The sequence below is a fragment of the Bombina bombina genome, chromosome 10 (genome assembly GCF_027579735.1).
Source record: "Bombina bombina isolate aBomBom1 chromosome 10, aBomBom1.pri, whole genome shotgun sequence".
NCBI lineage: Eukaryota > Metazoa > Chordata > Amphibia > Anura > Bombinatoridae > Bombina > Bombina bombina.
In genome coordinates, this window is record NC_069508.1 from 196,404,882 (window position 1) to 196,422,728 (window position 17,847).

At 37.4% G+C, this 17,847-nt stretch overlaps 1 protein-coding gene across 1 annotated transcript in view; it reads right to left on the reverse strand.

Annotated features, from left to right (window-relative positions):
• DAB1 (DAB adaptor protein 1) overlaps nt 1-17,847 on the reverse strand; it is a 411,660-nt gene that overhangs the window by 8,973 nt on the left and 384,840 nt on the right. The window contains exon 12 of the mRNA XM_053694085.1: nt 8,869-9,405. Coding sequence (XP_053550060.1) covers nt 8,869-9,405 — 537 coding nt within the window. The remainder of the gene's footprint in view (nt 1-8,868; nt 9,406-17,847) is intronic.

A 17,847-nucleotide genomic window follows, 5' to 3' on the forward strand; every position in this document is an offset into this window, starting at 1 on the left:
TCCAAGTGCATATTTAGGTGCCCCTTGGAGCTATTTAAAGGCTGAATAATGGAACATATACAATTTTGTAAGTAAAAGATGTTTCTGTAGTCTTGCAATAAATTAACATACTAGTCAAATAAAAACACTGCTGCTTGCTGCAGTTATTTTTTATTAGTCAAACTCCCCCCATCACAGATTGCCTTATATGAAGGAACAAAACTGGATTTTTAGACAAGCAGTATCTTATCACCTATGCTGGGGTCAATTAGGGACAAATATGTGACAGGGTTATGCTTGTAAAATCTGCAGTGTGCACTTCCAACTATCAGAACTGAGAAAACCCCCAATTGTCTAATTGACATCACAAAAAAATGGGGAAATAAATAATAAATGTCTTTATTACACAAACAAAGCATTTTATATTTAAATCACAAAAGTGTTTCATGTCCCTTTAAGCAAACATATATTTGCACAATTCCTGGAGATACTATTAATTATATCACTGTGTGCAGGGGAAAAGTGCAAATCTAACAATTCTCTAGCACAGCCGGGAACCTATGAAATTTAAGACAATGGATCTATTCCAATCGATAATGATCACTGCAGAACATCCTGCTTTGCTTTTCCTGGGGTTTTGCAAAGCAATTCCAATCAATTAGAAATCCATTAAAATACACTTATTGTGTTCACGAGGTAGATTTAATAAGCAGTGGATGCTGCAATTTAGCCCCGTAGTTTCTGGCTCGCCGGAAACAAAAGTTTAGAAGCAGCGGTCATAAGACTGCTGCTCCGTAACTCGTCCACCACCTCTGAGGAGGCAGACTGCAATTATCCCGATGAGATACCATCAGGATGATTGGCACCCCTTGCTAGTGGCCGATTGGCCACAAATATGCAGGGGGCGGCATTGCACAAGCAATTTAGTGATGTCGGGCGGACATGTCCGCCTACCAAATAATAAATCTACCCCACTGTCTCAACTTCAAACATATTTTGTATTTAAGAAAATTCAACAATAGTATTCCACTCCATTAGAAAACACTTTCCAAGAAGATTTTCTGTTTTGAGAGGAATTCTTTGGTTGCATGCCTATGTTTATCAATGTAAATTAGACAAAAATTAAAAAATGTACAGGGGCTATACAGTGCTAACTAGCAAAAATGTTCAGGATACTTTGCAGTGCAAATCATGTTGGAAAAAAAAGTTTATCACAATGCACAGAGTGCACCATATCAATCAGGGCCGGCTTAGGTGTTCAGGCATCCTGTGCAGGGTACTCCTGTGGTGCACCCCCTCCCCCCCAGCTGCTGATTGGTGCCTGCACACATTTGCCTCTTGTGATTGGCTAACTAGATGGGTTCAGCTAACTGCCAGTATTTGCAATGCTGTTTCTTCAGCAAAGGATACATTCAAGTACAGGGGTGTATCAGAAGGAACTCCAAAAAGATGGTATAGCAACTTAACAGGGAGGAGTTGTCCTCTACAGCCAATCCCAGAGGGTAGAAATTAAAGAAAACAAAAGTTAAGTGCACATAAAAACTAGCAACCTATCTAAACAGTAAGGATATGCAAATAAATTATCTCATATATGAAAGATTAACTCATAACAAAGGGGCATGAGTCAAAAGAAAGTATAAGCAGAATAAAAAAAACAGGCAAATACTTAATTAAACCACCAATGGTAAAACAATTAAAACAAATCAGCACATAAAAGCGTATGTGCTCATATACATATAATACTCTCCAGGTATAGTAAGAATAAAAAAATAGATCCACAGTTCATTTCAGCTTGAGGCAGTACTTCTGTAAAGGCAATATTACAAACTTGACAACACTTGTCCATTCTGTAGGGCAATATGTAAAGCAGCTGAATGACCACATCCACACTTCTATTGGATAAGAGGAGATATACAGAAGGCTTGATGGATTACCCCTATTAAGCGCTCACCCGGTACATCAGAACTTTGAGGGACGGGAGAGTAGTTTCACTGCCTCAATCCCAGCCGTTGCTTTGGCATCCGCACTCCATGTGCGCTTGAAATTCCTGTGTCTGTATCAGACCTCACGTGACCTCCTTGAGACAATCGCCAGCCTCAGCATCTGTATCACCAAATGGGGATTATTGTAGACAGATTCAGCAGATTCAACAGTGCATCTACGCGTTTCAGCCTGGTAGTGGCCTTTATCAAGATGGAGTCTGCTTTCCAGTTATTCTCTTTTTATAGCATTTTTTTCAGAAGTTGGAGTGGTATTCAAGCCCTAATTGGTTCCAAGAGACATATTCTTGCCAATATTGATTCATGAGAAACAATGACCCATAGGATTTGGAGAGTCTATGTTAACAATTGTTATTATATACTAATATGATCAAACACAATCGTTTGGGGTGGAAGATGAAGTGTTACAATTTATTGATAGATTGCTACCTATTTTTCAAAATAAGTGACAGAAATAATCTAGTGAAGGAATAATCTAGTGAAAAAGAAAGGAAAAATGAAAGAAAGAATAATAAAAAGAGAAAACATATAAATATATAAATATATATATATATATATATATATATATATATATACAGTATAAATAAATATATATATATATATATATATATATATATTTGCAAAAAGAACTCAACAATTTCCATATAGTAGTAATTAATTGTATTGTTAAATAGAACATGTCAAATTCATATAAGAATGAACTTTTAGAACAGTGATATTAAGTTAAAATTTGTGTAAAAAATAATAATTAATGAACCAATGTGAAACTGGTAAATTTTGTGTCTATTATATTGATGCCAGTGTGTATGAAGAACCAAAATTAAAAATTAAGGGCTAGATTTAGAGTTCTGCGGCCAAAGGGGTGCGTTAGCTACGCATGCTTTTTCCCCCCGCACCTTTTAAATACCGCTGGTATTTAGAGTTCACAGAAGGGCTGCGTTAGGCTCCAAAAAAGGAGCCTATAGCATATTTACCGCAACTGCAACTCTCAATACCAGCGGTGCTTATGGACGCGGCCAGCTTAAAAAACGTGCTTGTGCACGATTCCCCATAGAAAACAATGGGGCCGTTTGAGCTGAAAAAAACCTAACACCTGCAAAAAAGCAGCGTTCAGCTCCTAACGCAGCCCCATTGTTTCCTATGGGGAAACACTTCCTAAGTCTGCACCTAACACCCTAACATGTACCCCGTGTCTAAACACCCCTAACCTTACACTTATTAACCCCTATTCTGCTGCTGCCGCTATCGCTGACCCCTGCATTTTATTATTAACCCCTAATCTGCCGCTCCGTACACCGCCGCAACCTACGTTATCCCTATGTACCCCTAATCTACTGCCCCTAACACCGCCGACCCCTATATTATATTTATTAACCCCTAATCTGCCGCCCCCAACGTCGCCGACAGCTACCTACAATAATTAACCCCTAATCTGCCGACCGGATCTCGCCGCTACTCTAATAAATGGATTAACCCCTAAAGCTAAGTCTAACCCTAACACTAACACCCCCCTAAATTAAACATAATTTAAATCTAACTAAATAAATTAACTCTTATTAAATAAATTATTCCTATTTAAAGCTAAATACTTACCTGTAAAATAAACCCTAATATAGCTACAATATAAATTATAATTATATTGTAGCTATTTTAGGATTAATATTTATTTTACAGGCAACTTTGTATTTATTTTAACCAGTTACAATAGCTATTAAATAGTTATTAACTATTTAATAGCTAAAATAGTTAAAATAATTACAAAATTACCTGTAAAATAAATCCTAACCTAAGTTACAATTAAACCTAACACTACACTATCAATAAATTAATTAAATACAATACCTACAAATAACTACAATTAAATAAACTAAAGTACAAAAAATAAAAAAGAACTAAGTTACAAAAAATAAAAAAATATTTACAAACATTAGAAAAATATTACAACAATTTTAAACTAATTACACCTACTCTAAGCCCTCTAATAAAATAACAAAGACCCCCAAAATATAAAAATGCCCTACCCTATTCTAAATTAAAAAAGTTCAAAGCTCTTTTACCTTACCAGCCCTGAAAAGGGCCATTTGAGGGGCATGCCCCAAATAATTCAGCTCTTTTGCCTGTAAAAAAAAACATACAATACCCCCCCAACATTACAACCCACCACCCACATACCCCTAATCTAACCCAACCCCCCCCTTAAATAAACCTAACACTAAGCCCCTGAAGATCTTCCTACCTTATCTTCACCATGCCAGGTTCACCGATCCGTCCTCCGAAGTCTTGATCCAAGCCTCCGAAGTCTTCATCCAAGCCAAAGCGGGGGCTGGCGATCCATAATCCGGCTGAAGTCTTCTATCAAGCGGCGGATGAAGAGGTCCAGAAGAGGCTCTAAAGTATTCATCCTATCCGGGAAGAAGAGGAGATCCGGACCGGCAACCCTCTTGATCCAAGCGGCATCTTCTATCTTCATCCGATGATGAACGGCTCCATCTTGAAGACCTCCAGCGCATCCATCCTCTTCTTCCGACGTCCAACTGAAGAATGAAAGTTCCTTTAAGGGACGTCATCCAAGATGGCGTCCCTCAAATTCCAATCGGAATTACGGTAGGAAAATTCTGATTGGCTGATGGAATCAGCCAATCAGATTCAAGTTCAATCTGATTGGCTGATTGGATCAACCAATCAGATTGAGCTCGCATTCTATTGGCTGATAGGAACAGCCAATAGAATGCGAGCTCAATCTGATTGGCTGATCCAATCAGCCAAGAAGAAGATGGATCCACGCTGGAGGTCTTCAAGATGGAGCCGTTCCTCATCGGATGAAGATAGAAGATGCCGCTTGGATCAAGATGGTTGCCGGTCCGGATCGCCTCTTCTTCCCGGATAGGATGAAGACTTTGGAGCCTCTTCTGGACCTCTTCAGCCACCGCTTGATAGAAGACTTCAGCCGGATTATGGATCGCCAGCCCCCGCTTGGGCTTGGATGAAGATTTCGGAGGCTTGGATCAAGACTTCGGAGGACGGATCGGTGAACCTGGCATGGTGAAGATAAGGTAGGAAGATCTTCAGGGGCTTAGTGTTAGGTTTATTTAAGGGGGGTTTGGGTTAGATTAGGGGTATGTGGGTGGTGGGTTGTAATGTTGGGGGGGTATTGTATGTTTTTTTTTACAGGCAAAAGAGCTGAATTATTTGGGGCATGCCCCGCAAATGGCCCTTTTCAGGGCTGGTAAGGTAAAAGAGCTTTGAACTTTTTACATTTAGAATAGGGTAGGGCATTTTTTTATTTTGGGGGTCTTTGTTATTTTATTATGGGGCTTAGAGTAGGTGTAATTAGTTTAAAATTGTTGTAATATTTTTCTAATGTTTGTAAATATTTTTTTATTTTTTGTAACTTAGTTCTTTTTTATTTTTTGTACTTTAGTTAGTTTTTTTCATTGTAGTTATTTGTAGGTATTGTATTTAATTAATTTATTGATAGTGTAGTGGGATTTATTTTAGAGGTAATTTTGTAATTATTTTAACTATTTTAGCTATTAAATAGTTATTAACTATTTAATAGCTATTGTACCTGGTTAAAATAATTACAAAGTTGCCTGTAAAATAAATATTAATCCTAAAATAGCTACAATATAATTATAATTTATATTGTAGCTATATTAGGGTTTATTTTAGAGGTAAGTATTTAGCTTTAAATAGGATTAATTTATTTAATAAGAGTTAATTTATTTTGTTAGATTTAAATTATATTTAATTTAGGGGGGTGTTAGTGTTAGGGTTAGACTTAGCTTTAGGGGTTAATACATTTATTATAGTAGCGGTGTGGTCCGGTCGGCAGATTAGGGGTTAATAATTGTAGGTAGGTGGAGGCGACATTGGGGGCGGCAGATTAGGGGTTAATAAATATAATATAGGGGTCGACTGTGTTAGGGGCAGCAGATTAGGGGTACATATGTATAATGTAGGTTGCGGCGGTGTACGGAGCGGCAGATTAGGGGTTAAAAAAAATATGCAGGTGTCAGCGATAGCGGGGGCGGCAGATTAGGGGTTAATAAATATAATATAGGGGTCGGCTGTGTTAGGGGCAGCAGATTAGGGGTACATAAGTATAATGTAGGTTGCGGCGGTGTACGGAGCGGCAGATTAGGGGTTCAAAAAAATGCAGGTGTCAGCGATAGCGGGGGCAGCAGATTAGGGGTTAATAAATATTATGTAGGGGTCGGCGGTATTAGGGGCAGCAGATTATGGGTACATAGGGATAACGTATGTGGCGGTGGTGTACGGAGCGGCAGATTAGGGGTTAAAAATTTTTAATAGCGTGGCGGCAATGTGGGGGGGCTTCGGTTTAGGGGTACATAGGTAGTTTATGGGTGTCAGTGTACTTTAGAGCACAGTAGTTAAGAGCTTTATAAACCGGCGTTAGCCCAGAAAGCTCTTAACTACTGACTTTTTTCTGCGGCTGGAGTTTTGTCGTTAGATTTCTAACGCTCACTTCAGCCAAGACTCTAAATACCGGCGTTAGAAAGATCCCATTGAAAAGATAGGATACGCAAATGGCGTAGGGGCATCTGCGGTATGGAAAAGTCGCGGCTGCAAAGTGAGCGTTAGACCCTTTCCTGACTGACTCTAAATACCAGCAGGCGGTAAAAACCAGCGTTAGGAGCCTCTAACACTGGTTTGACGGCTACCGCCAAACTCTAAATCTAGGCCTAAGTTAGCTTCATGATATAAGATATTCTTTTCATGGTAACCTCCTCTCCAATTTTTAGAGACCTTTTTAATACCCTTTTACATTTTGGCCATGTGCAATTTGGAAATGCTTAGACAGCAAGTGACCTTCAAACCTATTCCTTATGTTACAAAGGTGCTCTCTAATCCTGTCCCTCAGAAACCTTTGTGTTTGACCTTAATACTATATGATGTATTTTGTCTATGGTATGAAGAGGACGCTCCCGCCGGAATGAAGATAGAACATGCGCCGGGAGGAAGATAGAAGACGCTGCCTGGATGAAGATTTCTCGCTGCCTGGATGAAGACTTCTCACCACCTGGATGAGGATGGATGACCGGACTTCAAAAACAGTGGATCTTCGTGGGTTAGTGTTAGGTTTTTTTAAATCTTTTTAGGTGTTTTTTTTTATGATTAGGATTTGGGCTTTAGTAAAAGATCTGAATGCCCTTTTCACAGCAGTGCCCATACAAATGCCCAGGGAAATGGGTAGCTTACGTTTTTGTTAGAGTTAGGTTTTTATTTTGGGGATTGGTTGGGTGGTGGTTTTTACTATTTGTAGGTCTTTGTATTTTATTCCAGGTAAAATAGCTGATTTCTTTAGGGCAATGCCCTACAAAAGGCCCTTTTAAGGGCTATTGGTAGTTTATTGTAGGCTAGGTTTTTTTTTTTTTTTGAGGGGGGCTTTTTTATTTTTATAGGGCTATGAGATTAGTTGTAATTGTTTTTGTTTTTGATAATTTTGTTTGTTATTTTTCGTAATTTAGTTTTTTTTTGTAATTTTAGTTTTTTTGTTTAATGTGTAATTTAGTTTTTTTAATTGGTAGTTATTTTAATTTTAGTATAATAGTTTAGTATAATAATTATGTTAGGTTAATTGTTAGTTTAAACTTATTTTTTTTAATTTTATTTCACAGGTAAGTTTTGATTTATTTTAAGATAGAGATATTGTAATTGTAATTTAAAGTTAGGGGGTGATAGGTTTAGGGGTTAATAGGTAAATTTATTAGTGGCTATGTGGGAGAGCTGGCGGTTTAGGGATTAATAGGTTTATTTAGTAGTGGCGATGTGGGGGGCTGGCAGTTTTGGGGTTAATAGGTTTAGTTAGTGGCAGCAGTGGCGGGGAGTGGCAGAATAGGGGTTAATAACTTTATTATAGTAGCGAGGATGTGGCGGATGGCCGATTAAGGGTTAATAAGTTTTAAATAGTGTTTGCGATGTGGGAGGACCTCGGTTTAGGGGTTAATAGGTAGTTTATGGGTGTTAGTGTACTTCTTAACAGTTTAATTATGAGTTTTGTGAAACATTTTTGTTACACAAAATCTATAACTACTGCTCTCAGATAGCGGAATGGATCGTGTCGGTATAGGCTGTAGCGCAAGCATTTTAGCCGGACCACACAACCTGTAATACCGGCGCTATGGAAATCCCACGCAAAAACGTCTTTTTTTTTGAGTGCGGGATTGATGTTGCGTTACAGGCTAAAATGCTTGCGGTAAAGCTATACTGACACGACTCGTAATGGCTGCCTTACTGTTTTTGCACTAAAAATTGCCATTTTTTCAGCGTTAAAACCGTAATGCAAAACTTGTAATCTAGCCGTAAGTAAACAACAAATAAGTAAATAGAATTCCCCATTAATGCAGTTTATTTATAGGTAACTAAACACTCAGGTCTTTATTTCTCACAATCTATTTGATCACATAAGATCAACGTTAAAATACTGCTCTCTTTGCTAAACAGTATTTAATAATTAGCAAACCCTACCGAATTTGCACACTTGTCGACCATTATTATTGTGCGTATTCTATATATACATATATTATATTTATCTTTCTAAAGTGCAAATATGTAGAAAGTTTATTATAATTAACAATTGTTGAAAAAAATCTACATATGCAGAGTAAAATTAGCACAAATTCACTGAATTTAGCGTACTCATACTATGCAATTGCAACCATCTATCATCTATCTGTCTCTATCTATCTATCTATCTATCTATCTGTCTATCTATCTATCACACACACACATATATATCTCCTCCTCTCCTGCTGTTCACATATCCATCATTATGTACCTGATCAAAAAAAAATTCTTGTTAGTTACCTAAACACAGTGAGTTCTATCAGGTAGTGTTGAATAGATCATGTTGTGCAGTACTCACGTGAATTGGTAGATGGCGAGGTGGAAGTCATAGGAGTTAAATTTAATTGTGAGATATCAAAGTCATCACAGTCGTCTACATCCTGCGCCAACCCAACTTTATCAAAATAACTTGAGAAGGCCTCTGAGGTACATAAGAGGGAAGGCTGATCTGGCTGCCGTGATGGCACTGGAGGAGGATTTACCATCTGAAAATCTTTAAACATTTCTTTCCCTAATTTCTGTCCTGGTCTCAGTGGACTTGACCGCACAGAGTCACTGGATGGTTGAACAGCGGCTACTGGGGTGGTGGTACCTTGAAACATGGCTGTTTGAAAAGGCAAAACAGTTTGTGTTGGCATGAAGGCAGTGGGTGGGTACTGGCCAGGTAAAGTTGGCCATGGCTGTTGCTGAGTAGCAGGATAAAGGCCCGGAGGAGCCCAAGTCATTGTTTGGCTTCCCTGCATAACCTGAGGCTGGCCTCCCAGGACCATTTGTGGTGAAACTAAAGGTTGTTGTCCCCAGAAGGATGGTTGGACAGCTCCCATTGCAACATAACCTTTAATATAAGAAAAAGACAAAATACTTCAGAATATTTAAAAAAACTCATAACCAATAACAATTCAATATGATTCGGAAAACAAATCACAAACAGGTGAAAACAAAATTTTATCAAGTTCCACCATCACAGTCAATTTCCGCGTTCTTCCATTTCTGTCTTTAGGACCCAATAAAATGCCAAAATGTCAGTATAACATAGGTTGAAAATGGCTTAAAGGGACAGTCTACACAAGAATTTTTATTATTTTAAAAGATAGATAATCCTTTTATTACCCATTCCACACGTTTTACCTCTGTAATTACCTTGTATCTAAGCCTCTGCAAACTGCCCCCTTATTTCAGTTCTTTTGACAGACTTGCATTTTAGCCAATCGGTGCTGACTCCTAGGTAACTCCACATGCGTGAGCACAGTGCTATCTATATGACTCACATTAACTAACACCCTCTAGTGGTGAAAAACTGTCAAAATGCATTCATATAAGAGGCAGCCTATAAGGTCTAAGAATTTTGCATATGAACCTCCTAAATTTAGCTTTCAACTAAGAAAATCTGAAGAACACAGCAAAATTGGTGATAAAAGGAAATTGGAAAGTTGTTTAAAATTACATGCCCTATCTGAATCATGAAAGTTTATTTTGGACTAGACTGTCCCTTTAAATAACCACAACTATTAGGCATATAACTGCACCATCTGTGCCATACTTGAGATTTATATATATAAGGCTAGTAAGGACATCACATCAATTGCCCCCATAAGATTTGATCCAATATTTATTTTTGATGGCTAAATCCATAATAAAGATGATAATGATATGGGCTGAAGTATTTAATATATCCTTTATTTTAATTATTGTTCCATTTCTACTGCATATCTCAGATCATCACTTGCATTTAGAAAGAATTGTCTAGATACAGTGAATAAAAACCATTATTGTATTGCAGGATTATCACAGGATGGGAGATCTCTCCACTGTGCATCTTGCAGCGTCCCCATCAGGGAAACTTCAGACTTTCCAGGGACTGTCCTGGCTCCACCCACAACACGCCCAGACTCTGCTCAACCCTGTCCATGACACAAATTGCTCTGCCTACAACATGCATGCAGTCCTGTCCATCCTGTCACAGCTCCACCCAGTGCCGGCTCAAGATATTGTGTTGCCTGGGCCTAAGAATTAAATGATGTCCCCCTTCCCACTAGTATTACGATTACTGATTAGCATATCAACCAACTTGGCGTCCCCCCCACAGTAGTAGTAACATTACTGATTAGCATATCAACCAACTAGCCTGGTCACTGACCTTACTAAGCCTAGCACTGACTGGCTCAGTCACTGAAATGCTGCCCCATGTCAAGTGCCACCTGGGTCCATTGGACCCACTTGGTCCCATGGTTGAGCCGGCCCTGGCTTAGCCTGCAAAACACTGGTGAGCCACCTCCCACCTGTCTTCACCTCCCAGTTCTGGAAATAGTAGGAGTTGTGTTAAAGGAATATTCTAGTGCAAAATGTTTGCATTACTGACTCTAGCTACTATGGAGTTGATAACAATCTGTCATTTATTAATGATCAGTATGTAACCAGATGCTGATTAACTTTTTTTTATTTGAACACAATGACAAGCAGCTATTTTCATTGTTAATTAGATGACAATGCTGAGAAAAACTGCAGTATCATGGTTACCACTCACTATGTTATTGTTTGTCTGCCTGTACAGCTCTTTATAGTCATTATCTTATTTTAACCCTTTACAGAAGTCAGTTGGTAAATATTAGCACAGTGAGTAGTAATGCTGCTACTAAAGTTTTACTCAACAGTTCAATGCCCCTTTAATAAACCCCAGACAACATTTTTTTACTTATAAAAGGGTACTACATAAAAGTGTTTGGATGTAACATTGGTTATGTTTGTGTAAATCACACTGATATTACACCAGCCATATTGTCATCAGATACAAATGCTACCTGCTCAATCAATTAAAGTTAAAATAATAATAATAATAATAATAATAATAATAATAATAATAATTATAATAATAATAATAATAATAATAATAATAATAATAATAAGTACTTTTATATTAATACAAATGAGTAAATGTAGAAAAGTCAATAGCTAGAAAAATGCCTGCGGGTGTGTATGGATCCGAATGGAGCTTTATTCCTCTGTTTCCGCGTGAGCCTTCAGACTCGCCGGAAACAGAAGATATGAAGCAGCGGTCTAAAGACCGCTGCTCCATAACTTGTCTGCCTGCTCAGAGGCAGCGGACAGAAATCAACCCGATCGAATACCATTACCATTTACAGGGGGCGGCATTGCACAAGCAGTTCGCAAGAACTGCTTGTGCAATGATAAATGCCATCAGTGTAGGCTGTTGGCATTTATCGATGTGCGGCGGACATGATACGCTACATCGTATCATGTCCACTCGCACTATGATAAATAGGTCCTATAGCATACGATGTCAAGTCAACTTTCGAATTTACTTCTATTAGCAAATTTTCTTCATATGCGAATGAAGCAAATTTGATAATAGAAGTAAACATTTTTAAAATTGTACTTGCTCTATAAAAGAAAATTTGTACTTGCTCTATAAAGAAAATTTGAGTTTCATGTCCCTTTAAATACTGTAAGTGATCTATATAAAGCTGTTTCACACAAATTGAATTAATACTTTTTTTCATAAATGTATACACACACTAAATGTCATTTGTATATTTGACATCTCTTTTGAAGATAGCAATAATTTTACATACTCAATTATTTATTAAGGACAGCATTTCCCAACGCAGCCATTTAGTCACTATGGCATGCTGAAGACGTTAGCTGTCAAAAATTACCTTTCTAAAGAATGATTTTCAGGGTCATAGCTTCTTGAAATTAAAAATGGTCTACTATTTATCAATGTGGAATGAATTAATCATGTCTTGTAGATCTTCACTTTAAGCTTTTCTTACTCTGGAGTACAACGCAGTGAATTAATTAATTCCTATTAATCCCTTGTAGACATGTCTACAAGTAAAGGGTTAATTTAAAAGCTGACATATTTGTGACATTATCCATCATATTTTAATGTCTTAATCAAGAAACCTATACATGTATAATGTTTTGTACCATTCTGGGTACTTTGTCTAGACTTGTCAGTATAATTAGTATTTTTTAACTCTTACCTAGGTAAAACCACAAAATGTAGCCATTAAAAAAATAGTGATGCATTCTTAAAAAAAATAGTTTGTAATTCCACTTTTTTGTTTATCCAATTTGAAATGGGCTTGTTTATAAAACAAAGTTATTTTTGTTTAGTGCGTGATACTTGGCATATTCTTAAAACTTATAATTATTTGGAACATTTTACGTGTTGTTTTCAGATATTTTTTTTTATTCATGTTCACTAAAAAATGTGCAAAAGGTTTGTCAAGGTTTTTTTAATTACATTTATAGTTAAACATTTTAAACATTTAGTTAAGACTAAGGGGCCGAATTATCTAAAGACTGCTGCTCCATAACTTGTCGTCTGCTCTGAGACCGAGGACATCAATCCGCCCGATCCTATATGATTGTACTGATTGACATTTCCTGCTAGTGTCCGCTAGGCCGCAAATCTGCAGGGAGCGGCATTGCACAAGCAGTTCACAAGAACTGCTGGTGTAATGATAAATGCCGACAGTGTGCGTATCATGTCCGCTCACACTAAATTGACCCCTAACAACAAGTTTCCCTTACATTATTTTTTTCTATTTATCTATCTGTCTGTCTATCTATCCATCTATATAAACACATATACATATATCTAATGGTCATTAAATACACCAAAATTAGATTGACTAAAATTGTCCAGGGCTACAGAGCCACTTATATTTAACATTGCAGGGCACCCTCTGGCTGTTCTTTTCCATCTAGGGGACCATCCACTTTAAAGGGACATGAAACCCCAATTTTTTCTTTCATTCAATTTTAAACAACTTTCTTATTTACTTCTATTATCAAATTTTCTTTGTTCTGTTGGTATATTTTGTTGAAAAGCAGGGACTTAAGCTGAGGAGCGTGCACGTGGCTAGAGCAGTATATTGCAGCAGTTTTGCTAGAATGTTATCCATTTGCAGGAGCATTAGATTGCAGCACTATTTCCTGCCCTGTAGTTCTCAAAACATCTACCTAAGTATCTCTTCAACCAAGAATACCATGGGAAATAAGCACATTTGATATGCTCTGTCTGAATTACAAAAGAACATTTTTGGGTTTGATATCCCTTTAAGATGGACTTTTTCCGGGGGGGGGGGGCACAAAAAATAATGACATAGTTTCAGTTATTGTTTCTCCCAATGCTGGAAAAACGAGTGAAAAGGCCACATATGACCCGGCCTGGGCTTTCACTCGTCCCTGCTTTATAGAATAAAGGTGCATCCTTACGCCATAGTGAGGGTCTTGCAGCTCATGTAAAACTCATTTCTGCAGAGACTGATGGATGGCAGTATGAGCAGGCGCATTTATTCTCAAAATGAATGAGCACTACAGCTTGTGATTGGTCGTAGCACACAGCTTGTGATTGGTCGTAGCACACAGCTTGTGATTGGTCGTAGCACACAGCTTGTAATTGGTCGTAGCACACAGCTTCTTGAAGGAGAAAAAAAATGGGCTGCAGACTTGTGTTGACTGTCTATAAGTTACAGGAGTGCACAAGAGAGTTAATTGTAGTAAAAATGTATAAACACAACTTGCAGGAATGTAAAGGTGAGTTTTAGAGGAACTGTAAATGTCATAAGTTGCTATTATGTGTTAATACGGAATTAACTAGATGACGTTTTACCTTTGTATTGGTCAGTAATCCAAGCACAAGAAAACAGATTTTCCAGTTATTTCTTATTCATAATTTGGATATTGTGAAGGGACATAATTCACTTATTAATTTTTTTGCATCATCATTTTAATTTATATTACACTTAAAAATAAATAGAATATTCTGTGATTGTGTATGTGGTACATATCACCGCTCACCAATAAATCTGTAGGGTTTTTTTTTATTCAGAAATTGAGCAGTTATCCTACAGGACCTCCTGTTAGTCCCCATGTTTTAACTTAACCTTTTAAGTGATAAGAAAAATAAAATAAAACATACAAATAAATATATATCATGTTTAAATAATGCTCTTTCATATATATATACAGTAATGTTACATTTCTGATATTTGGTTTGGAGTTGTTCCCCTTATGGCCACTAGATGTCAGTCTTGATGCATCCTTTAAACACATAATAAAGGCTCAGTGGTAATCATACTAAGGAAATAGCTACAACAAATAGATGAGGCTGACTCCTCTAGTGCATACGACAAGACAGGGTTTACAACATGTAACATTGCATGGTGGTTACGTCTGTACATTAATTCTCACAAATATTTAGAATAATAATAGTCAAAAATGAAATGCAAGTCATTGACTATCAACCCAACAGTACTTTGTGTTTATGCTTGCAAAGCTGTTAAACACACAGTAGAAGTGCCACTTGGGACCAGTGGAACACTGCTTGTGCTGAACAGAAACTGCAGATGACCCAATCAGTAGTGCTATTAGTACATCTGAGTTGTGTGATTAACAATACTGACTGGATGAGCAACGGTTTCCACTCAGGACATAGCAGTGCTGCGCGGGTCCTGTGCGGGACTTTTACCGTGTGTTTAACCCATTTATAAGGCATAAAAATACAATAGTGTAGTGTAAATAGTATTGCAATTACATGCAATAACAAATTAGAGCATGTCATTTTTTTAATATTATGGTCCTTTAAGATTGCAATATGATTTCTTCTTTACGCACTAGTATCAACACCAGTGGGCTCATGGTCAAACAATCATAGGGGTTAAAGGGTTAAGCACAGTAAACAAATTAAAAAAAGGAAAAAATGAAATGTTGTAATGGAGCAGAGTGTCACATTTTTTCATTAGAATGTCTTTTTTAAAGGGACATTAAACATATATTGCTTTGTGTTAAGAGGTCAATAAAACAAAAACTGTAAGCTATTTTTTGTAGAAAATGCTGGAACCCTTTGAAGAAAATGCCAGATACAGAATTTGCTTTGGAACCTCTCTAGGGTGAGTGGGGGACAAGAATACTTATTGTAAGCAAAAGCCAGAGGTGAAAGAGGACACTCAAGTCAAAATGAGACTTTCATGATTCAGATAGAGCGCACAATACTAAACAACTTTCCAATTCATATCCGTTATCTAAATATGCACAATCTTTTTACATGCACACTTGCTGAGGCACCAGGTCCTACTGAGCATGTGCAAGATTCACAGACTATGCTTATATGCATTTTGCTGATGGATATCGCGTGATGCAGTGGAAAGGAAAACATTGACATTTTTCTGAACAAAAATCTACTACTCACCAGAGATTGAAATGAAGTGTTTGTGCTTTGTCTATTTGTTATGTCATTTATTATGTCAATCTACTGTGTTTAGGCCAACGTCATAGATAATAAGTTATTCTAGCTCAGCAAACAGGCAGTATCGCACCCAATGGTTTGCCAATTTTCCATTCTCCAGTAAGTCCCTAAAACGACATCCATGCTTGTGTATATGTGTGACTGTGTATATGTGTGACTGTGTATATGTGTGACTGTGTATATGTGTTACTGTGTACATGTGTGACTGTGTGCATGTGTGACTGTGTATATGTGTGACTGTGTATATGTGTGACTGTGTATATGTGTGACTGTGTACATGTGTCATTGTGTATATGTGTGACTGTGTATATGTGTGACTGTGTACATGTGTGACTGTGTATATGTGTTACTGTGTATATGTGTGACTGTGTATATGTGTGACTGTGTATATGTGTGACTGTGTACATGTGTGATTGTGTATATGTGTGACTGTGTATATGTGTGACTGTGTATATGTGTTACTGTGTGCATGTGTGACTGTGTATATGTGTGACTGTGTATATGTGTGACTGTGTATATGTGTTACTGTGTACATGTGTGACTGTGTGCATGTGTGACTGTGTATATGTGTGACTGTGTATATGTGTGACTGTGTATATGTGTGACTGTGTACATGTGTCATTGTGTATATGTGTGACTGTGTATATGTGTTACTGTGTACATGAGTGACTGTGTGCATGTGTGACTGTGTATATGTGTGACTGTGTATATGTGTGACTGTGTACATGTGTCATTGTGTATATGTGTGACTGTGTATATGTGTGACTGTGTACATGTGTGACTGTGTATATGTGTGACTGTGTATATGTGTGACTGTGTATATGTGTGACTGTGTATATGTGTGACTGTGTACATGTGTGATTGTGTATATGTGTGACTGTGTATATGTGTGACTGTGTATATGTGTGACTGTGTATATGTGTGACTGTGTACATGTGTGACTGTGTATATGTGTGACTGTGTATATGTGTGACTGTGTATATGTGTGACTGTGTACATGTGTGATTGTGTATATGTGTGACTGTGTATATGTGTGACTGTGTACATGTGTGACTGTGTATATGTGTGACTGTGTATATGTGTGACTGTGTATATGTGTGACTGTGTATATGTGTGACTGTGTACATGTGTGACTGTGTATATGTGTGACTGTGTATATGTGTGACTGTGTATATGTGTTACTGTGTACATGTGTGACTGTGTATATGTGTGACTGTGTACATGTGTGACTGTGTATATGTGTTACTGTGTATATGTGTGATTGTGTATATGTGTGACTGTGTATATGTGTGACTGTGTATATGTTTGACTGTGTATATGTGTTACTGTGTATATGTGTGACTGTGTATATGTGTTACTGTGTGCATGTGTGACTGTGTATATGTGTGACTGTGTATATGTGTGACTGTGTACATGTGTGACTGTGTATATGTGTGACTGTGTATATGTGTTACTGTGTATATGTGTGACTGTGTATATGTGTGATTGTGTATATGTGTGAGTGTGTACATGTGTGACTGTGTATATGTGTTACTCTGTATATGTGTGAGTGTGTATATGTGTGACTGTGTATATGTGTGACTGTGTATATGTGTGACTGTGTATATGTGTGATTGTGTATATGTGTGACTGTGTATATGTGTGACTGTGTATATGTGTTACTGTGTGCATGTGTGACTGTGTATATGTGTGACTGTGTATATGTGTGACTGTGTACATGTGTGACTGTGTACATGTGTGACTGTGTATATGTGTTACTGTGTATATGTGTTACTGTGTATATGTGTGACTGTGTATATGTGTGATTGTGTATATGTGTGATTGTGTATATGTGTGAGTGTGTACATGTGTGACTGTGTATATGTGTTACTCTGTATATATGTGAGTGTGTATATGTGTGACTGTGTATATGTGTGACTGTGTATATGTGTGACTGTGTATATGTGTGATTGTGTATATGTGTGACTGTGTATATGTGTGACTGTGTATATGTGTGACTGT